This window comes from Synchiropus splendidus, chromosome 4 (assembly GCF_027744825.2).
Source record: "Synchiropus splendidus isolate RoL2022-P1 chromosome 4, RoL_Sspl_1.0, whole genome shotgun sequence".
Classification (NCBI taxonomy): Eukaryota; Metazoa; Chordata; class Actinopteri; order Syngnathiformes; family Callionymidae; genus Synchiropus; species Synchiropus splendidus.
The window spans coordinates 17,268,217-17,291,311 of record NC_071337.1 but is presented as its reverse complement, the minus strand read 5'-3'; the positions used below and the strand labels follow the sequence as shown (position 1 = coordinate 17,291,311).

General features: G+C 44.5%; 2 protein-coding genes and 1 long non-coding RNA gene across 15 annotated transcripts in view; 1 reads left to right on the top strand and 2 right to left on the bottom strand.

Annotated features, from left to right (window-relative positions):
• Window positions 1-7,407, bottom strand: part of LOC128756933 (sodium- and chloride-dependent GABA transporter 2-like) — a 7,817-nt gene extending 410 nt beyond the window's left edge. Inside the window, exons 1-14 of the mRNA XM_053861804.1 lie at window positions 7,248-7,407; window positions 6,343-6,534; window positions 4,717-4,851; window positions 4,501-4,641; window positions 4,348-4,435; window positions 4,142-4,274; window positions 3,939-4,073; window positions 3,189-3,292; window positions 2,621-2,745; window positions 2,437-2,549; window positions 1,745-1,882; window positions 1,389-1,491; window positions 1,208-1,308; window positions 772-942 (exon numbers count right to left, since the gene is read on the bottom strand). Of these exons, the coding sequence (XP_053717779.1) occupies window positions 772-942; window positions 1,208-1,308; window positions 1,389-1,491; window positions 1,745-1,882; window positions 2,437-2,549; window positions 2,621-2,745; window positions 3,189-3,292; window positions 3,939-4,073; window positions 4,142-4,274; window positions 4,348-4,435; window positions 4,501-4,641; window positions 4,717-4,851; window positions 6,343-6,534; window positions 7,248-7,254 (1,686 nt within the window). The 5' untranslated portion in view covers window positions 7,255-7,407. The remainder of the gene's footprint in view (window positions 1-771; window positions 943-1,207; window positions 1,309-1,388; window positions 1,492-1,744; window positions 1,883-2,436; window positions 2,550-2,620; window positions 2,746-3,188; window positions 3,293-3,938; window positions 4,074-4,141; window positions 4,275-4,347; window positions 4,436-4,500; window positions 4,642-4,716; window positions 4,852-6,342; window positions 6,535-7,247) is intronic.
• LOC128756934 (uncharacterized) overlaps window positions 1-18,505 on the top strand; it is a 24,903-nt gene extending 6,398 nt beyond the window's left edge. Inside the window, exons 2-7 of one of the 12 annotated variants that reach the window (XR_008414339.1) lie at window positions 9,464-12,509; window positions 12,580-12,692; window positions 13,851-16,843; window positions 17,656-17,756; window positions 17,821-18,040; window positions 18,208-18,505. This is a non-coding gene — a long non-coding RNA (uncharacterized LOC128756934). Of the gene's footprint in view, window positions 1-9,463; window positions 12,693-13,850; window positions 16,844-17,655; window positions 17,757-17,820; window positions 18,041-18,207 lie in introns of all 12 variants that reach the window. The other 11 variants (XR_008414334.1, XR_008414336.1, XR_008414335.1 and 8 more) reach the window with 11 other exon arrangements.
• On the bottom strand, window positions 9,222-23,095 carry kdm5a (lysine (K)-specific demethylase 5A). Of its 2 annotated transcripts, none has more exons than XM_053861785.1 (29): window positions 22,141-23,095; window positions 21,788-21,865; window positions 21,488-21,610; window positions 21,087-21,257; window positions 19,997-20,179; window positions 19,811-19,889; window positions 19,493-19,584; window positions 19,265-19,423; window positions 18,713-18,832; window positions 18,482-18,640; window positions 18,205-18,386; window positions 17,845-18,007; window positions 17,652-17,771; window positions 16,615-16,809; window positions 16,368-16,549; window positions 15,680-15,804; window positions 15,457-15,607; window positions 15,264-15,384; window positions 14,708-14,884; window positions 14,463-14,641; window positions 14,252-14,390; window positions 13,939-14,118; window positions 13,319-13,879; window positions 13,096-13,254; window positions 12,794-12,922; window positions 12,569-12,716; window positions 12,275-12,495; window positions 11,394-11,870; window positions 9,222-9,851 (listed from the first exon to the last, which is right to left on the bottom strand). In XM_053861785.1, exons 1-29 carry the CDS (start codon window positions 22,285-22,287, stop codon window positions 9,552-9,554), a joined length of 5,220 nt encoding a protein of 1,739 aa, XP_053717760.1. In that variant the 5' UTR covers window positions 22,288-23,095; the 3' UTR covers window positions 9,222-9,551. The 2 variants fall into 2 exon arrangements, with proteins under 2 accessions (XP_053717760.1, XP_053717761.1); XM_053861786.1 differs by having other exon boundaries at window positions 15,264-15,381.

Sequence of the window (23,095 nt, the reverse complement as noted above, 5' to 3'; positions counted from 1 at the left end):
CAGGAGTGAAAGAGAAGCTTTGTAGGACAGTTATGGGCCTGCCTTGATGTTTTTTTTAAGCCACTGCACACATTACTTTCAATACAAAACATCCCTGAGGCACACCACCGATGGAACCTAGGACAAAGCCAAATTCTGCTCAGTTGAAATTGTAGAAAATTCCTTTAAATTTGTGATTGTAGCCACTGATAATCGACTGTGATGGAATACTAGTTGCAGAAAATTAATTTGTCCAGACAAATCCGATGAAATTGGAAATTTCTGCCAGCATATCTGCCATCCTCAGTCGGCATACTGTTTGAGAAACACTTGTTTCGAGACAGGAAACTGAGGTTAGAGCTATGTGGTTGAATGGAAGATGCTCAGGTTTTTATCGGGAGTGACTAAAAAGCCAGGAAGGAGTATCACGGAAGGAAAACAGATGTCTAGAGATAATGTGGAGGGGAGAGACAGTGGTGGACGAAGAATGTTGGTGATGTAAATACCAGGAAAGAGGAGAAGAATGCTGCAATGAGATTCATAGATGTGGTAAAGGAGGACATCAAGAGGAAAGGTATGGGTACAGTAGAAAGAGTTTTGCTGTAAAAGAGGCTGATTTCTGGCGGAAATTCAAAAATAGAAAGCAGTTTCATTGGAAATTGTAGACTGAATGACTGAGTTCAAATGCATTAAAACTATCATTTCATATTCATTTATCTGACTGACAGGGTCTTTAATACTTTCAGTTGCAGGAATAGCAGATACATTTTTAAGCATGAGCAGCAAAAGTACCTCTCTGAAAGTTCCCTGTGTGGTGCTGAGCTTGTAGATCATCCATAACGGAATGCAGACCATGGACGAGAGAGCCAGCAGCCAGCCGATGGCATAGCCCCACCACGGATACACATACTCATTGTTGTACTTGAGCGGTGTGTACTTGATGAGTGAGAAGGCGAAGGTTGCCTGAACAGAACACGTTGGCTTTAGTGATGATACGGACATGAGTACTCCTTGTCAGTACTATGATACAAGTGGTTTAAATTGATGGATTCAATCTTCACTGAATGCCCTGGTACCACTGCACTTCTTCTGTAAGCTGTATCTACTTCTGATATTAGAACAGGAGACATTCAGTTAGCATCACCATGCAGAGGCAGGAGATTGAAAGTGGATTCCTAGGAAGAGCTGAAACTTCAATCTCCAAGTCCAAATAAATGATGGCACTCACAATGCATGTGGCCGGGGTGAAGAACAACCAACAATACTTGATATAGGGACCCGGTCGGTAGCCGATCATGTCCTCAATGTTGTCATAAAAGCGCTCAACACCTTAATCCAAAGCAGAGACAGTTCGTTGTCATTAACAATTGAACACTCCCAATTTTATCTGGGTAAGGCAGAAAACTCACCATAAACCCAGGCGATGCAGACAGTTTCAAAAATGGCCATGAACAGGAGACACATGCCACTGGCTGCGTAGTAGTCGAAGAGCTGGAATACGTACATTCCACCCTGAGGACAGGAAAGTACACAAAGAAAATGCAACTGAACAGACCAAAGGATAATAATTCACATTTTAATACATTACTACGATAGTAGTTCATGTGTACAAAATGGGTTTCAATCTATTATCATGCTTCAAATGGTTCCCTAACAGCAAGTCATGTGGCCAACTCAAATTCTTGTTGTTGACTTTCAAACAACCAGCACGGGAGATGGTGTAAATGATTTCCTTGTCAGGGAAGTAGGAGCCATGTGTCCTCACCTCTGTCAGCATGATGAGACCCATCAGAAAGGAGACAAAGACCACTGCTAGGAGGAATAGCTCACGGCGGTTCTTGCGGCGGAACACAGAAGGGTACATGTCGACGATTGCTGTCACCAGACTCTCCACGCATACAAACTGGCCAGAAGAAGGGGCAAACATGACAAAACAGTTGTGAGCATGAGTGAGCGTGTGACCAACTGCCATTGACTCCCTAGCGCCATCAGACAGTGGTCAATGTGATGCTGATGTTTTTGAGTAAAGACAAAGGTGGTTCGGCTTGCAGCAGGCTTGCTGATTTGAAATCTCACGCCCATTTCTTTTAATTTCCATTGTCAAAGATAGGAAAGGATTCAAGATCTAAGATGCATTTATTTGTCATATACACTTTCGACACAGGGTCTACGATGCAACAAACAGTACTCGTAGCATGTTACAATGCTAGTGCAGGGTCCTATAAATAGTTGAGTGGGGGAGTGTGCAAAACACAAGATTAAGACATAATAATTTCTATTGCACATTGTAGACATTGCACAGGTAAATGAAGTAAGTATTGCACAGGCAAAGATATATTCAATTACATTCAAATCCAAAATTAAGAATAAATACTTTCATAAATGTTAGGGAGTAGTTGGTTCGAGATGAAAGCAGTTTGAGCAAGTTTTCCAGACTTCAATAAACAACTTGTTCACCTGGCTGTCCAGACCCAGAAACACGATCATGACGAAGAAAAGCGTGGCCCACAGTGGGGAGAAAGGCATCATGGACACAGCACGGGGGTACGCTATGAAGGCCAGTCCAGGCCCTGGGCGACAAGGATAAGAGATGTTAACACCATTCTTAGAAGTTTGGAGACGTTGATGAACGCCACTTCACCAGATTCTGCCACTTCAGAGATTGGAACGTTTTGCTCGTAAGACATGAAACCCAGAATGGAGAAGATTGCGAATCCTGCCACAAAGCTGGTGCCACTGTTCAGAAAGCAGAGTGACAGACAGTCCCTGTAACAAAGGGGACAAGTCCAGGTTAGAGCTGACGGAAGATTCATAGCCACAATTACATCCAGATTTCATAGATAGCACTGAAACGTTCGAGATTTTTTTGGGGTATTCTATAAATGGATGGACATTTGGGTAATGAGTACAATCCACTGTCTCAAATAAGACTTAACCAAGACGTTGCTCTTAGTTGTTCTGTTGAACGAAAATTAACAATTTTGTTCATATGTTGTGCTTATAAAGTCCAGTTATCTGGTTTTTGACCGAGCTGGTCACATGACAAGCAGTTTCACAGTAAACAAACCAAAATCAAACCACCTCTAAGCTAGCAGGCCAACTTTAAATATTTCATCAAAATAGTTTTGGCTGTTTAAGAGTAATTCTGTTTGCTCTGTACCTCTGTGACGGATAGAGCTAATAAATAACCATGAGCATTATTTACGCACCTGTAGCAGTTGTTGTTGTATCTGTTATAACTTCCCAGCGCCGTCAAAGAGCCCAAACATATTGCGTAGGAAAAGAAGATCTGCGTGCCTGCATCCATCCAAACCTGAGGAAGGAGAGAATCATTGATGAAGGTTGCGGCATTGTTTTGTATTCACTCACGTTTTTTATGTAATGGTGAGGAACTTATTTGTCAGGGTAATGTGTAACCTGCTGGGCATAGAGTAATGGTTATTGATCTGCTAATACGGAGTCGCGTCTGTGTTCAGCAGGAGGTGTCTTTAAAACATTAGTGCTCAGACTTTCCGGAGGACCAGTGTTTCCATTTGAAGGACATGACCTCTGGCAGACTGTTCCATAATCGAGGAGCCCTGACAGAAAAGGCTCTGTCAACTCCAGATTTAAACCTAGACTGAGAGACCAAGAGCAGAGACTGCATATTGTTGACAGTTGGGTTTCTCCTTTGTCAGAAGCTATTGTGACCATTGTATTGTAAATGAATGAAGAGATTTTAAAAAAATAGTTCCAGATCCAAGTCACTAACCTAAGGGGTAGGCATGGTTGAGCTTTTCATGTGCAATCTGAATGGTGACTTGACCCTAAACAGATGGACCCAGCAGAAACCGAGCCCCAACAGAGAACCAAGAGACACACACCGTGTATCCTTATCCACCACAAACAGAACAATCATCCAGGATAGTTTTGTCAACGTTGGAGTTGCATTCACCGTGCCATACGAAATTAAGATGTACCTGAGGGTCTGCTAATCGTCCCAAGTCTGGGTAAAGGTAAAACTGGATCCCTATTCCAGCACCAGGCAGGGTGAGTCCTCGGATCAGCAGGACAATCAGCATCACATAAGGGAAAGTAGCTGTGAAGTAGACCACCTTGGAAGGGAAAACAAAAATAAGCTTTGCTCCACTGCTCAAACAAACAGATGACAGATGACGCGAACCTTTCCTGTGGATTTGACCCCTTTCCAGATGCAGAAATAGCACATGACCCAGGCGATGAGAAGACACAGTACCAGGTCCCAGTTCAGGGATCCTATGTGGTCTATGCCAGTAGAGATCCTCAATGCTCGTCTCCTGCCAAGTCAAGAAAGGATGTGTTATTCCCGTACGACCGACCAACCATCACGGCACAAGACTGACAACTCACTCCCAGAACTCAATGACAGGAGAAGTGGCATTTAGGTTGATTGTTTGGTTTACTGAGCTGTTCCCCCTCTGGAACTCCACACAGTTCTCTGGAGAACGATGCAAACAATGTCAGACAGCTTGACCGGCTTCAACTTTTGGAGTCTTTTGTTACCTGTGTTCCAGGTATTGTTACAAGAGGACCAGGCCAGATCCCACGAGAAGGAGAAGGACAAGTAGAAAATGCCCCATGCCAGAACGACAATGTAGTAGAAGTTCAGCAGAGTCACAATCACCTGTGTTCCGTAGCCAAGACCTGCAGCAGGCAAGGGTCACCTCACAATCCAAGGAAAACATATTTTGACTTTTCCTTTTGCACAACTTTCCATACCTTCAAACAAGGGGCTGATCTTTCTCCAGCAAGTTATCCCTCCTTCACTGGTGTACTGACCCAGGGCTGTCTCCAGGAAGAAGACCGGAACACCACAGGTGAACAGGAAGATGAGATACGGGATGAGGAATGCACCTGTGTTGGGGAGTGGGGGATGAAAAGTAATAGACAAGTGAATCCATTGAGAGAGTCTGAGAGCTACTGAGTGATCAGCTTCATCCGGTCAACAAAGTCAGCCACCTTTTAGATTCCTGTTTAGATGTCATAAAAGCTGGACGTGCTCTAACTACACTCGGTTTGAAATGGCAGCGTCAAGCAATATTAAGAAAAGCACTGTCACCTAAAGACATCCCGGTGAGTTGCCTCCTTTATACACAGCTGCTCTCTGTAAAGGTCAGAGAGTCACACCATCTCCTAAGGGGGTCATGACTCCACCTGCTAACCCTAACCCTAAAGTCATTGAAGTTCTTCTTTCAGAATTCATGATCAGATCTCATTGCAAGGTCATTCAACTTGGTTATGTGCTCCAATGACAGGTTTAAGTGTGTCCAAAGTCTTGCTCAGTTCAATTGGGCTAAATATGTTTTACTCTGTCACCAGTGTCATCCATGGGACATGTAATTTCGCCTTTTGCATCACGGGTGAAATTCACTGAGCAAGGAAGGACACCTGAAAGGACAAGAGCTCCACGATAAGCTCCCAAATGTGTTTTGGCCACTCTGACTCCCAATTCCTTAATTCTTCATTTCAGTCCGGATATTGCCCAAGCCGTTTGTCCAAAAATAGAACCTCTTGTGGTGAGGGGACAACATGACATGGCTGAGAAAAGGCAATTCGTCCATCATGAAGTTGCATCACCTGCTGTCTGTTGAAGACACTGAACTCCAACCTTTGCTGCCTTAGCTCAAAGGCTGCTGAGTTGTACGAATCATCACAGTGACAAAACGATTTGCTATGCTTCCAGTAGTCTGTCCTATGACCTCCTGGCGTATTACCATGCTCTATATGATGCGCTGAGAACCCACAGATATTTTGGCTACTTTGATCTGGATTTTAAGGCAACGTTGGAGACTGTTAATGTTGAGTAGTATAAGTATAACATCACCTTTTGCTGATTCTGCATTCTGACAGTCTATACTCCTAAAGAATGTTTCCACTTTTAGGACCTTTGGGTGAGAGTTGTTGATGGGTGGGAGGTTGGGGGGCCTGCCATGCATTCAAAAGACAATCACGATATTAAATTGCTCAAGCGGCCATTGAGACGCATCTGAGTCAGGCCCACTGGTGTAATAATAATAAAGAAATAACAACAAATAGTACCAAAAGCATTTCAGCCACATTCCTCCAGTGTCTACTCTGAGGTCCTCTTGGTGGCCCGGGACCTCTGATTTCCGTCTCTCAGCAGGGACAGCTGCCTCAAAGCAGAGCAGCAACAGCTGTCTGACCCTGCTGGACTGACCTCTGACCCAAACTATGGGTCCAAACGAGAGGCGAGCTGACAGCTACACAAGCATTGACTCTCAAGAGCTTTCAGGCCAAAACCAAGGCTTCGATAAGTAGCCAGGCTTGATCAGTATCGCTGGTGCTTTGTAAATCTAAGTCAATATTTTGGGTTAATTCCCTCACCTCCCCCGTTCTTGTAGCAGAGGTACGGGAATCTCCACATGTTCCCCAGGCCAATGATGGACCCCGCCACCGACAGGATGAACTCAATCTTGTTGCTCCACTGACCACGCTCCTCCATCTTCTCCTGCGGGGCTGGGAGTATGTCCAACCCTTGGGGTGAAGCCTTAGGCAGGCTTGTTTTGCTGCTGTCACCTGTAGATTTAAGGTTTAAAGAAAGCCAAGAACATTCATTCCTTTTTTTCCCATAAGAAGATGACAACAAAAGTTAAAGGTTGGCAGAGATAAAGTCGACTTAACAGTATTAACAGGAAGGACTAGTTTAGAAGCCAGTCTCCTCCTTTGTCTCTTGTTGGAGACAAAACTAGGGAGGCCAAACTCTCAGGTGTTCTGGACACGTGGAGGGAAGAGAGGGAGCGTTTACCATTAGAAAAATGAAAACAGAAAAATAAATAGGTAAAAATAGGATAAAAATAGGTATTTATTTATTGTAGTCCATCATGCAGGTGGAAAAAAACTATTTGACAAACATTCATTTAAATGTGTCTTTATGGTTGAAAATTGTGAAAATGCATATTCACCACTCAAATATAACTCTTGTGAATATGAGCATGTGAAATGAGCAGTTAGAACATGAGCACAACAGTGTCAAGTAACCACTGTAAAGTTAACTTGGCTTGGGCCAAGTTTTATTAAAGGCGACAAGTTTCCTTAAATATTTTAGGTAGAATCATCTTTCAGTCGACAGTGCAGTCAAAAAAATAAATAAAACAAATTACTGATTATTTAAAATACTCAACAGGGGGAAGTGAGCATGTACAAATAAGTCTTCTTAAAGGTTCCAGTGGTGAAATGGGAAGTGAGTATAAGTCGAATTAAAGTTCAAATGCGTGAGATGATCTGCTCACCTTTCATGTTGGATATCCAGAAGAGATGCGTCGTTGAGCTTCACCTGCTGTTGCACCAGTTTTAGTATTTAACAGGACCACAGAGAGGCGGGACCATCTTCTGCTGCTCCTCTGACCAAAGTACAGAACCAAACACAACAGAAACCAAGCTCTGGAGCAGCAGGAAGAAGAGGAGGCGGAGGAAGAGTAGGAGAGGGGGGTCTTTTCTGGGGGCCACGGTACGAGAAGACGTTTCATTGTGTAAAAATAGGCTTCAGTTATTTGTGGGAAAAGAGCTTTGAGACGTTTGGTGTCAAATTTAATTGTAATATTAAAGAATATTAATGTAAAACAGTCCTTCAAGCAATTCTATGCTATGCTAAACATTGTGTTTTGTTTTTAGCAGGAATCACAAATTAAACAGTTTTTTTGAACAATCAAAACCAGTTGGCAAATAATTTGTTCAAATTATGTCAAAGGAAAAGAAGCCTTGTATATATGTATAAATAAATAAATACATTATAGATAGATAGATAGATAGATAGATGTGTGACTGGGGTGTGATCAAGATAGATTGAGGTTCATTTGCTGTAGCGATGAGAAATGCCAAACTACAGCATTAAATGCAGGTTATAATGAAACAGGATAACAAGATAAATTCCCGACTGCAAATGTATAAAACCAGAAGAGAAATATAACAAACTATCAATATTTTTTTAAATGCTGTGGACAAAATAAACAAAGAGAATATCCCAAAATATATTTCTCTCAGTAAAATGTTAAATAATAATAGCAGAAACAAATAAATAAATACATCAAATAGAACATATAATATCAGGGAAATATACAGAATGGACTGGTAAGAATATATGTTAAAAGACCTTTGAAATCTACCTGGTAGCGTTAGTTCATTTAATAATAAATAATCATTTCAAAGAGCCCAGGAAAGACCAGGTCACTCGGGACGGCCAGAGAGCTGAGTCATGGAGAAATGAAGAAGCAGCTGAGGTCAGTTAACTCCAGATTGGAGCTGTCCACACCAGAGTGGACACATACACACACACACACGCACACTCACAGAGTTGTAATGTAAGTTTGAAACCATGTTGTCATCGTGTTAAACACTAATTGTGTCCACAGTTGGATTCACCAGGTTGTGTAATAACTATATGACATACACTATATACTTTATGACTTCTAACTTTGGTACCCGGCCTGAAGGATTAGGTATGAAATATTGTACATACTCACAACAGCAGCTTCACTAAGCCCAAAGAGACATACATACAGAGAAAATTAACAACTACACACACACTTGAAACACAAGCTCATTAATAGTAGCACTTAAAAAGACAATTAGAGACTAACGCAACACACAATGAGTCAGGATGGAAGCGGTGGAGCAGCACTCAGGGGTGCTAGACAGGCTAGGGAGAAAGGGAAGCTCTGCAGGACTGGTGAGCCATGATGCATGGTTTAGAGACAGTAGCTCTGACACGAAGACAGAAGCAGAGTTGATGCTCGGTTTATTATTCTCACTCGGAAGGAGAGGTCAGGTGGAGATGTGTGGAGAAAAGTTGAGGAGGCCAGAATGACTGTAGGTGTTTGGACACGAGGAGAGAAGAGACAGGCAGCATGTTAGACGAAGATTGTTAGAAATGGAGGCAGGAAAAGGGAGAAGAGGCAATGATTGACTTTCATGGATGTGGTACTCAAATACACCCAGGAGCAAATAATCATACACACGAGTCTACACAATCTCATTTATAACCAACACAATCATTGAACTGAAAAAAATGAATTAATATATAAAAGGCCAAAATAAAACGAAATCAAATGCAAAACAAAATTAGAAACGCATTAGCATTATTTTAATTCTCACAAAGAAAAATGCACAAAAATTTACATACAAAAAGACAAGATAGACATATTTATAAAAGACGTGTTTGATCGTTCCATGTGTCTGAGATGTGAACAAAAAGGAGGAATCAGATGAGCATTGACTAGGAATCATTTATTAAAGGTGAGAAAAGAACCAAAAGCCACAGCATCCTGTCGTCAAAATCTATTTACATTATAAATAAACCAACTACAGTACAGGCAGAAAGCTAGTGGGACCCCAGTCCTACGTACGCAACACTTTGGGAATGTACGAATGCCAGGATACAAACCGGGGAGTACTATTGTCGAGGATGGGTTGACATGGTTCTGACAGTTCCGTGTGCTCTGTATTCCAGAATGTCAATGACTTGAACATCTCATCAGTCGCTGGACCACAGAGGTACAGGAAGAAGTTGTAAAATCAGGAGCTGGACATCACAAGCGCTAGCTGCTCTGCGGCGGCTCCTGTAGCTGGGCGGCAGGCAGGTTGGAAGACGCCACAGTCCAGGTGGCGGTCTGCGATGACAGACCAGGCAAAGAGGCAGCCAAAACCACCACGGTGTCGTCCACGGATACTTCTTCTACAGTCACACCACCCCCCACCTCACTCCTCCTTCCCCGCCCTGTCTTGCGTGTGCAGTCCACGCAGATGTAGTCCTCATTCTCCGCCATCTCCGAGGTCACGCCTACACACACCTGGTGGAACCACTCATCGCAGCCACCGTCACACTGCACCCAGTCCACCTGCATGCACAAAGATACATCACAGTGAGACGACACACACAAGCAGTTAAACAATTAAGAATCATTCGGTATGTAAACACAGCGATACTCTCATTGCTTGCATACACGTGTACGAACCCCACATAATCATACATGAGATCGATCACGTCAATCAGCGCACACAAACACAAAAATCACACACACAAAATAGCCTTGACTAGACACGGCGCACTCAACCAAACACAAAAACAGTCAATTTCACACTGTCATCCAAAAAGAAAAAAACCCACACAACTCATGTACTTATAACACAATTGAAAACACAATCAGAACAAAAACTGAAAACAAACGGCACCAAAAATGATGAGACAATTTTTAAGTCACGTAAAATCACACCATTACTCACAGACGGGCAAGAACACAATCATACGCGCGCGTGTGCCCACACGTGACGTTATTACTCAGTCAAACACACTTGACGGGAATAACATCCGAGTTACATTGTAACTGGAGGAGGCCAGTCACTGATCCACTGGGATATTGTCCCATGACACGGAGGGACAGCAACATCTGGATGTTCTACTAAAATATTCAGGCGCCACATTAGCCACACAAACGAATCAGAGCTTTGCTTCGCCCCAGACTCCTGATGCTTCTCCCCATGGACGAGCCTACACAGCCCGACTCAGTGATTGGCGCGTGGCTAGCTAACTTGGTGGGCCGTTCCGAGAATCAGAGTTAATACATGATGTGTAAGTCTCCTTAAAGTGTTCCAGTGCTGCAGCGCCACACGCTCTCATTAACTCGGTCACTGTTTGAAATTTACACTCCAACACTTGTTCGGCTGCTCGCCTCTTTGTTTGTACATTATTCACCCCAGGTGTTGGGCCTGTCGGGTGAATAAAAATGAACACATTGGGAAATTTGCACATTTAATATTCTGAACTGCTCTTCCCCTTATATTTTTACATTTTGTGTGCTGTTACATTTATTAATCTTACATTACCATTTACATTACTTAATAGTTCCTTCTCATTTTAGATCTTTTTAATAATTAATAACAATCCATTTTTATGTTTTAGCCAATATTACTATTGCCCTATTTTTAAAGATTCTTACATTTTGAGTTGATATTTACATCAAATTTAACATTTTTTCAATCAAGAATTGTTTTTCATCTTTTCCTGAGCATTTTTTTTTTCTCACCGACGCAGACCAAACATCATCTTTAGTTTATATAATACTTATACTAATAAATAACTCTTCTCAGCACTTTTTAATGTAATTTGTATTCCTTGGGTTTATTTTCTATTCATTCAGAATTTAAGAATTATTTTTTTTGTCCATTAATTGTTTTTAATGAATCAACTCGTTTTCATTATTTATCTAGAATTCTTCATAGCATTGACAATTTATGTTTTATTCATTTATTTACTCTGGCATGGACACGAGGATGGACACATGCTGAACCTTGTTAAAGCCTTAGAGACCCGTCAATCATCTATCACAGGAAATTGAGAGGCCAGCACTTATTTTGGCGAGGTCCCAGCAATACTTCCTCACCTTGTCTTTGCATGGCCTCTGGCAGTTCTTGGCAGCGCACACAGCATTTTCGTCGTTGGAGTCCTCTGCACCCGACCAGTCGTATTTGGACGGGATGTCCAAGATCTTCTTCTCCTTCCTCTTGTCCAGTCCCTCTCGCGAGCCGTCTGCTTTAGCCGCCGCCTTCTCCTTCCTCTTCCGCTCCTTCTCCTCCTTGGCCAGGCGCTTGGCCAACTGCTTCATCTCGCGGTTCTTGTCCAGATTGAGTTTGAGCTTCTTCTTCTTGCTCTTGCTAAGCCCCAGTTCCAGGCCCACCCGCTTCAGGTCTCTGGACTTGGCCGAGCGCACATCCCCTATGACGATGGTGCCTGCAGCAGACGCAGCAGTGGCCAGCATCATGTGGTGATGGTGCTCAGCTCGCTCCAGCTTACGACGCCGTCTCTTCTCAGAGTCTTTGAGTTTGATCTTGATAGGTTTGTCCATCAGAGAGTCTTCAGGCTGTCGCACACAAACATCAACACGTGAGTCATCAACACTCTGCAGGGTTAGCTATGGAAGTGGATGACCAAAAGTCATATTTGGAGACTTTGCTTTGAAAAATGTTGTCTGACCATAAAACCATACTACTAAAAAAAGCCATCCAAACCAAATTATACACACACACTCGCCCAATCACATAATTATATACAGAAAAAATACATACTCACAGTTGTGTATTAATAAGCACACACCCCTTGTGAAACCTAAACCTTGGGCCAAAAATGACTCACAAGTATGGCAGAACATCCCCATACACATGGATTGACAAAATTAGCTTTAACAGAACAACCGAGACACAAACGCAAGAGCGACATGGCAGGTCACAGGAGAGTTTTGGAAACAGCAGCGGCACCGGGACTCACCTCCAGAACCTGCAGGAAGCGCTCCTCGGACGGTGGGTGAGTGGCCTGCAGGATCCTCCAGATGTGCTGCGTCTCATCCAGCGACACCTCCAGTAGGTCTCCCAGCATCATCAGCTCTTCCAGTTGCGCTTTGGCTGGCGGCGACAACTGCAGAACAGGGGGTTCCAGGCTGCGGGGGACCAGAGGGGTCTTCCTAGGCTGCTTCCTCGGTGTGCTCACGGCTGGAACATGAACAGTATTTCAAGAATTATTTTGGACGCACGCTTTTCGATCTTCAAAGATGAAGTAACTCACTCTGCACACAGGACTTGGAAGCGGAGGAGTAGGCGTGTTCTGCGCAGAACGAGGGTGTGGCAGACGGCCACATGTGACTGACGACTTCCTCAGATTTGACAGGGATCTCTTCATCACAGAAAAGGTACGGCTTCACCTCTCCAGCGTCCTAAAAATCGACACACACAAGGGTGACCTCAGGAACATTCAGCTGACCCTGTATACAACACAGACTTCAGCAAACACCTTCATGTCGTAGCCGTAGGTCTCCCTGATGTCCTCATCTGAGTCCGTCTCCTCGTCATCGTAATCCACGGACTGTCGAGGGGATGTCGCTCTACTGAAGCCAGATTGCTGAAAAGTCTGGATATGGCCCTGGAGGTCGAAACACAAAGAAACATAAGAAACTCTGAGAGATAAACATGTCTAAAAAAGTGAAGTCAGACAGTGTCGGACAGCTCAGATGAAGTTAGTGGAGTAACGCCCCCTTCTGGGTCACAAACACAACTACATTAACAAGCGGCTTCATAGCTTCATGCATGCGTTACCTGTAAGTCGGGATTGGCAGCAGCCTTCTGCAGCTCCGCATTGATGATCTTCTCCGTCTTCTCCCGGGCAGCCTGCTCCACCATACGCTGACTCAGCACAGACAGCTTGGCCAGTGCTGACGAGAGCTCGTCTGTGGCCAGGGCTTGTCGGGCCCGGTCCTGGGGGATACATTAGAAGGTGACGAAGGTATTTAAAGTATTAGGGCCAAAAAGCAAACTATACCTGCCAGCTCATGGCCCTCTCCGTCAAACACTGCAGCGCCTCTCCCTCTGGGAGTCGTACAGGCAGCTTCTGCAGTGACACCAGCAGTGACAGGATGGTCTCCAGCCTGGGCCTCCTGGACCTCTGGCACAATGGACATAGGAACTTGGAGTCCTTGCTGTTACTCTGCCAGCTGACTCCCACCTTCTTCTGTGACCCCGTCTTGGGCAGTGGCACGCACACGCCATGAAACCAGTCTTTGCAGAGCTCACACTGGAGCATAAAACCACTTGCCGTCTTCCGGCACAGGCAGAACTTGACCTCCTCAATGCGGTCGGCCATGGCCATCTTGGCCAGATTGGCTGCTCGCAAGGAGTGGATCGCCTCTACTTCCTTCTGCTCTTTAGCTTTGAAGGCGGCCACAACGGCAGCAGGGTCCCGGACGTCCTCCATATTTTCATCCATGTCACTGATGGCATCGACATCAAAGCCGCCTCGCTCCTTCTCCATCAGCTCTTTGACTCGTCTCCTCTTGCTCTTGCTGTTGCCGTAGACTCCGATGTCCAGGCGAGGACTGAGGACCTGAAGCACCACTAAGCGTTACTCACCGGTCGTCAGAAATGGGAGCAATGAGAACCGACCTGCAGCAACGAGTAGGTGGAGTTCTTCTTTAGGAAGGTCCGGGCAGTACGCTCCCGCCAACCCTGAGCAGCTGTGACCTGAGACTCCACCTGGGCCAGTGGATCCAATCGGACTGGGATGGAGCGCCCACGGACCAGCAGGCTTTCCAGCTGCTCCAGGTACGCATAGCTGCCACCACTCTGCAGAAGTCACACAGGCAGTTGAAATAAAATAAAGCAAAATCATAGCATGTAATCAAAGCCCAGAAGGATATATAGGATGTAAAAAGATGCAACTCAAAAGGAGAGGAAATCACATCATCACAGTTGATACCTGGATGGCCTCCACTTTAGAGGTCCACTCCTTAGCTTTCTGCAGAGCATCTCTGAGAGCCAAGACATTTGGGAGGTAAGCTGGTATGTTCTGGGCCTCAAGTACAATGCTCTCCAGAGTGACCATGCTGTGGCGGGGCCTGCGGAAGAAAGTTCAGAGGAATGAGTTTTATGTTTAGGTAAGAACCATCACAAAGTAGAATGTTCCCTACCGGGCCTGCAGACAGGCTCGAGCTTTGTCCTCCCATCTCTCAGAGACAGTGAGGACCTCCTGCAGCTCCGCCATGGCCTTCTCTACGGCATGGTGCGGTGCCAGGCCCACCCCGGAGTCTATCAGCCTCTTCATCAACTCCAGGGTGACTCTGTGCGGCTCAGTCAGAGTTACGCGCACCTACAAACACAACCTATTAAAAACGAGTCACGACGACTGATGCATTGGAGATGGGCGAATACTGACCTCATCCAGCCAGCGGGCCTGCTGCAGTTCCTGCTTGAGTCGTGGTAGCTCAGGCAGCTCCACATCTAGACCGCTGCCAAGGTCCAGCAGAGCCTGCAGCTTGGAGGAGTCGGGAGTCTCATCAGCCAGAGCGATCTGGGCTCGCTCATGGAAGTCCTCCACGTTCTCCAGCAGCTCCTGGAGACCACAGGATCATCAGCTTTCTCATGTAGCACTGACTTATGAAATCTTGCATACGACAAAACAAGATCTCATGTAAACATCCCAGGAAAGTGAACAGGAAAAAAATCATTAATCTTCTCCATTGTATTTAATTGCACAAGTAAAACACTTCATGAAAATGAGTCACACCCCAGCTTCTGAGACCACTCCTATTACCCCTTTATTGACATGGCTGCTGTGAATCTAGTGAACATACTCAATAGGAAGTGGTTCTCCCTGACTCCTCTAACCTAACCAGATGCACCAGAAACAAGCTCAGACTTCTCAGTCCAAGTGCTTTGAACCTGGGAGCTAGGTAAATGCTGCTAAGATTGCTTTCTGGAACAGGACTCACTTTGACATGCCGGGCCTGGCTGATAACACACGGAAGCCTGTACAGCTGCTCCACGAAGGCCTTGAGCTCATCCACCGTCAGTTTGGTGCGAGTGCAGCTGCTTTCCGAACGTAGGCGGCTGCTGTGAACACATAGCGGCGCACATTAGCTTCACTGTCTCAGTTAACCAGACGGTTGAACCATCACTGCTGACCTGTGTCTCTGCTTCCGACTTAGCAGGAGCTGAGCCACGGACGAGCATGTCTCCGCCTCTTTCACCAACTCCCTAAGTCGACGGAACAGAGAGTTCTCCGGATACTTGCGGTCCTCCGCGTCCTCCAGTAGGACCTTAAGCTCAATTAGATCTGAAAAAAGAAAAGGGCTGCTAAGTGACATGTTTGAGCAGAAAGCTGTGCCAGCAAACGCATGAGAACAACCTTTCTTGTTCTTCTGGTCCGCAGACAAAGCCTCTGTGACCCGCTTGGACCAGGTGTCGTAGGACTGAGCTCGGGTCTTTACACCAAACAGCATAGACGGGAACTCGTCCAAGTCGTAGCGATACCTGAAGGTTAAAAATCATTTAAAAAATAAAAAGGAAGGATGGTGGCTCACCGCCTAAATGGGGGCCGCCATGGTGTTTCTTCATTTCTCTTTCTGTTTTTATAGCTACATTTTATTGCCAAGTTCAACCTTTGGTGGACTTTATTCCACTTTGACTCCAAGTGCAATGAGTTTGTGTGTGTTCAATTGCAAGCCAGTGAATTAAATTAAAATAGTTTTCTTTAAATCAGATTGACATAAAAGACTGAACTAACCAACAAAATCAACTGTGTTGATCACCAATGTGATTAACACTTGAAAAGTGTTAAAAGATGTGTGGCTCAGAGTAATAAAACAAACCCTGAATAATTGTCCTTAACATCTCATATCAACATTAAAAACAGTTTTCATACCATAATCTTGAATCAAAGTCTCCCACATCACCTGTCTCTTTTCTTCCGCACTCATTTTTGTTTTAGATTCATGCAAGTATGAAACACCTATATACACATACACACACAAATAGAGGTCTTCTAAGAAGATGATGGAGCAGTGTCTGCAGGTTAAGTAAACTGAAGTCATTACCTGAGACACTTATTGCCGAGTGGACATTCGCACAGATCAGCAGCATGGTGCAGACACACCAGCCGGTCAGGACTACAGGGACACGTCAGTGCAGAGAGGAAGCAGGTGGTCTTGCACTTGTAGCACTGTCTCTCATCATCTGGAAGCAGCTCGAACACCTCCTGCTCTGAGGACAGCACCCCCTGCAGAGCACAATCATCACTAGTCATGTCAAGACTGCACCTTGATTTTACACCTTAACTCTAACCATTTCCTGCACTGCCTGTCGCAGCTGCGTTTCTTCCTCCATCATGTCGCCCATTTCCTTGAACACAGCTGCTGCCAACTCCACGTCCAGGGTCTCAGGGTCGGCGGCCATCTTGCACAGCAGCTCCTCATGAGAGAAGACGCAGTAACGGTGCAGCCGGCGGTAGTGGGCCACGCACTGACGACCCATTGGCAGCTGAGGAGGAGGGGGCAGCACAGTAACATGTTAGGTCTGTGTTGTCTATGACTATTGCAGACTGAAGCAAACTATTTTTGCTTTTATCATAATTTGACTCATAACCTCTAAATGAAGTCCTGATACAAAGACGATTCACTCACTACCATTATGTTTCTGAATACAAGTTACACAAACCTCAGGGGTTGCCACAGCTTTTCAGCGTCCTCCATCTTAACCTGTCTTCATCACACACCTTAGTCACACCTATCCTCTTCATGTTCTCATTTACTCTATCTGTGAACCTCACTGGTAGTTTTCCTCATATCATTTTCCTGGTATCTTCATCTCCAGCATTCTTCGTCCAACAGACCTGTCGGCTGGCGACATAATGTACAGCGTTCACGCTTCACAGGGCGTCACTTTTCAGCAGAGATCACTTCTGAGCATAACAGCGGAATAGTGTGGCAGCAGGCCCATCACTAAGAGGGGAGCAATAATGCTTCTGACACGATAGTAAGACATGTATGCAATGGCCCTAGTGTGGCCATGTCACACACAGATCGCATTTTCCGCAAACATAAAATGTGGCTGATTTAGTCAGGGATTCTTTTTAATGTCTTTTAAAAATGTTTTACTATGACTTTATTCAGTCATGTACATAAATATTAATATCTAGTTGAGGTTGAGGAAGAACACACAACAAAGAATGTTTTTTCTCCTTTTTGTAAGTTACTGTGATAGTATAATTATTCTTTTGAATATATATATCTTGCATATTTTTTAGGCAACCAAAATACTTGTTTAGTTCCAAAATAAGTTAAGGTCCACTTTTGTTAACAACCCCGATCTGTCCCTCTCACCCAGTCAGCTGTGCAGAAGTTGACCGCTTCAGCAAAGTTGTATCCCTGGTTGAAGCCGCTGTGATACGCTCGGGGGAAGGTGACCACAAACTCTCCGGCACACTGGTTGGTCCTGTAGACCTGAGAGGTGAAGGAGAACATTAAGAACAACTATCATCTTAATTTGCAGGATGAACTCCACAAGGATACATACTGGGACACCATGCTCCATTAGCACGTTGGGATTCATGATAGTGACCAACTGATGGAGAAGATCCGGCTGAGAGTCAAAGAGTTCTGGAGCCAGCTCCTTCATTACAGCTTCCAGCTGCTCAGCCGCGGAGGCCGGGACACCATACCATGTCTTTGGCTCGCCCCTGTACATAAAGAAACACTGCAGTCATCTATAGGTAGGTAGTAATTTTTACAATATATAGAGCTTGTTGAAGAACGAACAAACAAACATAAGTGACAACAGATTACTGACAAAAGATGACTAAAATACTTAATGAATGAGAACATACTAATGGAACCATTAAAACAATGAGCTGTAAAACAAAAGTCGAACTCTCACCAGTGCAGGAAGTTGATGGAGTAACTCCAGTGGTCCTCAATGTGCCAGCAGAAGGAAGAGAAGCACATTCCAACATAGAGCCATGGAACCTTCATCCCAGAGATGTCCACGTTGATGTGGGTCAGCACAGACTGCTCCAGCACTGGCATGTTGTTCAGGTTCCAGCCAGAGTTGGCATAGTCCTGTAGTACCAGAGGAAGACGGGAATTTTCCCTTTGTGTCAAAATATTTTCATGACCTCACTTTTAATGTTCATCCTTCAAAATAAAAGCTTCACCTCTTCATCCCCCAGCAGCCTCCTCTTTCCGTCCCGAACAGGGAACCCACTGCCAACTTCTTTGGAGCTGATGTCGGCTCCGTACTCCACAATTACGTCTTCCTCGATGCTGCTCACCAGGCGCCAGAACTCTTTTTCCACCAGCTCGGTGGGAACCATCTGAGATGGTCACAGAAACAGCATCAAGTACACAGTCAAGTCAATGGCACGCCATGCTGAGCTGACACGTACGTGGACCGGTATGTTGAAGTAGTCTGACTTGAATTGGTCGGCCATTTCTCCGAAACTCTGAAGCGTGTATTCTCTTACTGCTTGCTCAAAGCCAAACGCTTCTCTGGGTTTGCTGCACTCCTGTTGAAAGATAGTGACTCACTAGTTACTTTCACTCAACTCAAGAGAGACAAGCCATTTAATTAGAATTCTATCTGAATCTTCTAGAAAAAAATCAATTTCCATCTACTTCTCCAAGAACAAGTCAAACTTCACCAGGGAGATGCCGAGACGACATTGTGACAAGACGACCGAGCCACACTTGACTTGTGAAGCAAACACACACAGAACGATATAGAGGCATAACTGATGATGCTGCACCCATCCATCCGTCTACTCTACTTGGGAAATGATCTCAATGCCTCTCATGACATTCTACCCCCTTACAAGTAGCTTTTATTTTGAAACAGGAAATGCAGCATGTGAGGAAAGCCCTCCAGGGAGTGATTACAACATTTAAATGAAACAAACCGCCAAATGTTGATTTAAATAACGAATGATTACTGTGATTACCTCGGCGACACATTTGGGACAGCGCCAGTCGCCTTTGGGAACGTCCTGCAGGGGTGGGATCAGGCAAAACGTGTGATAGCTGTCGTCGCAACCATCACAGAGAAGTAGCCGGTCCTCCTCATCGCCTCGGCCGCACATCAGGCACAGGTAGAGGTCGATCTGGGAGAGACACTCAAAGTCAGTGTCTTCTTTTTAATATTAAATGACCAAGACTGGTGTGGGTATTACAAAGTTGACATCCAGCGTCTCCTTGCGCGGTCTCATCTTGATGGCGAAAGCTTGTGCTTTGAGGTGTCTGTGTTTCTTGTTGAAACTGTCGTCTGAGTAGAGCAAAACAGAGTGTAAGGAAAGAGTACATGATATAATATATATAATATATAATTGCAGAAAGCTATAACAAGAGACAAGGGTAGGACAAAACGCCTAAGCAATAAATGAGAAAAAATACATGAAGACAACAACTTCACTTTAAATAGGGAGAGTTGCTGGGATTGTTTCGACGAGGCCTGAACGTATGTATGAGACCAGCCATCACATTTCTCTTACCAGCAGATACTATCTCCAGATCCACCATTTTGGGACTTGAACTGAAGAGTTTCAGGGATTTTGGTTCCTTATTTTCTCTCTGAAGGACCACAAATAACAATCGAATAAGACGGAAGGCATCCTCCACTTCTCAGTGTCACACATCTGAGTGTTTCATGTATCACTTCTGTGTTGTAAATTGTATACCCCGGACTTCAGACGCCGTGACCGTCTTTCTGGTAGAAGCTGGTCTTTGGTCTGTGTTGGGTCCACTTCTCCATCCTTGTCCTCCTCTTCCTCCTGATCCTCCTCCTCCTCCACTGTCTCCTCCCCGACTCCCTCGTCAACATCTTCCGAGTCGTCCCCCTCCTCATACAGACGTTGGATGCCCTGGAAGTAAAAATGATGGTCACAGAAATGTTTGCTACCTTGGCCTGCCGTTGTTACCCGCCCCAAGGTGAATACATTATTATTAGTAGGAGCTCATTTTAAAAGTTTCTGAAGTTAATAAGCAGAAGAACCAGTAATGCAAGCGGTGTGGTGGCGTGTCTTCATGGAGAGGCCACTTCTAAAACCTAAAACTAGCAACAGAAACAGAGGGAAACTGCCATATATAGTTCTTCATTAAAATGTGGCAAATAACAGCAAACTCATAGAGAAGAGCAGAGAAGAGCAAATATTTACTAACAGCACATTTAGGTTTTCCTTTTTTGAGGTTCACAAGTAGAACTCATATATTTACTCTTCATGGGGGCCACAAATTAAGAATCAGTCAGTTTCTGTCAAGTCAACTTGAATAACAAATGAGATTAAAACCAGTTCGAAAAGACATTTTAATACAAGCCTTCCCGCTTGCAGCTGGGTTTGTTTCTGGACACCTTTTCGAGTGACAGTCCTTTTGACATCTGTGTTGACGCTACTGCATCCTCTATGTCACTTGCTGTCCTACTGTCCCTATCACAGGTACTGTGGAGTGACACACTCCACTTTTTTATTTTCAGGAGGAACTTTGAGTACATTTTTCCTATAAAATGGATTGGGCAAGTGCCGATCATTTTATACAGTCGTTTTTGGAATGCGAAGGTGTTCAGAACTAATTATGCTGGAATACTGATTGCATATTCATTATTTGTTTATCTTGAAAACAATCATCAAAATTCATTCTGTTCCTTTGCTTATACTGTTGTCCCGCATACAATGGGTAGAATGATTACTTTCCTTAGTGAAACTCTGTCATATCTCAGCTGACAGAAACTCTCTGACTTACTAAACAAACAAATGCTACAAACTGACTCACAGTAAGTGAGGCCCCAGACTGAAACAGTTCGTATGGGTACATGATGCGCTCGTAGTGCGATCGTAGTAGTGAACCGGTGCCTTTCCCAGGTGGGTAACCCATCCTGGCGGCCACTTTAGACCACCGCTTCTCTTTGCACGCCGTCTCGAAGCCACCCTCCGATGACACAATCTATGACAGAAAAAGAGATTTCAAATGTAAGTGCAAAACCAAAGAGAAGGGAATTAGATTATGCAATCACAAAGATTTTCAAACTTTCTTGCCATATGATTTGATCACAATCAAATGGAAAACTTTTCTACTTTTGGCAGATAACAACAACAAAAGAAAAGAACATCTTAACTTGTTCAAAATGGCATGTTAAGTGACAAACCCAAAACATGAATGAGAGGTTTGTTCACCTTGCTTAGCTGATAGAGGTCCAGGATCTTCCTCTCCACATGTGGAAATCGCATTTTGGATCCTTGTAGCTCCCAAAACTTTGCGATTTGATCCAGAAAGTTTAGCTTGACTCGGGTAAGGGCCTGGATGAGCAAAGACAAGCTATTTAACTGAGTAGCTAATGTTGTTAAATAACATCAAACATGCGAGACAGGAAGTGATCAAATGATGTGCTCCGAAACCATGCAGCCAGGAAGCTAGAAAGGACTCATCTGAATAGGACAATAAATACTGTTAAAAAGTGATGCTTCGTCACTTACCTCAAGTTCGTTGAGTCTTTGCACCCTTGGTGTGAAGCGAAAGTTACGGACATCGCAGGCGAACGGAGGCTGCCAGTCCTAACAGGTGAAAAGCAAAGATCAAAATAAAATACCGGTAACAGTGACCACACCCATTAAACCCCACAAAGTCAGACTAGTGCAAGTTCTGGTCAATACATCCATGACCATTCCAAGTTCAGATAGGAACCAAATACCATCATCTGTAACAGACGCTACTAACTTTGACTCTATTCTTTTGTTTGGGATCCCCTAGATAAAGCCGGTCTTCTATACAATACAGCAGAAAGGTAAATTAAGTTCCAAAGAGGATAGTCTGGACAGGGGTGTAATACCTCGGGAGGTCGGATCTTGCAGATGCCACTTTTCTCTGCGATGGGTCGGATCTTGTTGATGAAACCCAGAGGATCCGAAAAGTCCTCCCAACTGGGTTCGAACACCGGACACTCCGGTGGTGGAACAAACTCGGCAAAGCTAGTCATGACGGAGAAGTAAACAGTCTGGTATTCTCAAGTATGGATTAACGTTGAGATGGGCTCCACAAGCAACGTTGTTCCGAAAGGTGTATCTCCATTTCCGCCATGATGGTCCAAATCCTCATCAATCTAGCGGTTTAAGGGGAAGTCGACGGTGGAGCATCTGGGAGATGCTGATAGATCCTTACTTCAGCATCCGTGCACAGGCCAGACCAGGTCAGGCCGGACGAATCTCGGCCACCACCCCCTTGCCACACGGTGCAGCTACCTTTAATCCAGAAAAGTAATCGTAATCCCAGATTCAGAAATAGACTAGAAGAATTAAGAAATGGCGCGACAGTTCTGGTTTCATCGTGCGGCAACAGCAACGCCTTCTATGTGCCCGTGTCCTGCATGTTTTCTTCCTGGTGCAATTTTACCCAGCTCGTTCAAGCTACGTGGTCTACAAGATCATATGTGTAAATCCGATCTTTATTTAAGACTAAATCTGCTGTCCTGGTAGGTTAAAGAGCGCCAGCAGCGATGTTAGGATTGACCAAGGAAACCTATCGCTCAAACACAAAGCATCGCAGTTGTTGACAAACGTCTCCATTCATTAGCTTAGCCGCATAGCTCATTGCGCAGCTAACATTCGCGTCAGTGTATCACCCGGTAAATTCGAAAACTCCACTAAGGCCTCGAAAGATCATCCAAAAAAAGAGAGGTGGGTTTAATCAGTATCTTCCCAGCGTTTCAAAGTTTATCCAATGTTGCTTTATCGCACTACGGCGCATCAAGTAACTGCGTTAGCATGCGTGCTAGCGGTAATAGCAAG

What these genes read in the sequence shown, in the direction of transcription:
- kdm5a (XM_053861785.1), bottom strand. Translation starts at nt 22,287, where the DNA reads ATGACTAGCTTTGCCGAGTTTGTTCCACCACCGGAGTGTCCGGTGTTC. An exon ending in TCCATCAACTTCCTGCACTG is followed by an intron (nt 18,008 to 18,204) that starts GTGAGAGTTCGA and finishes CTTTATGTACAG; the next exon opens with GGGCGAGCCAAAGACATGGT. An exon ending in TAATGGAGCATGGTGTCCCA is followed by an intron (nt 17,772 to 17,844) that starts GTATGTATCCTT and finishes TTCACCTCTCAG; the next exon opens with GTCTACAGGACCAACCAGTG.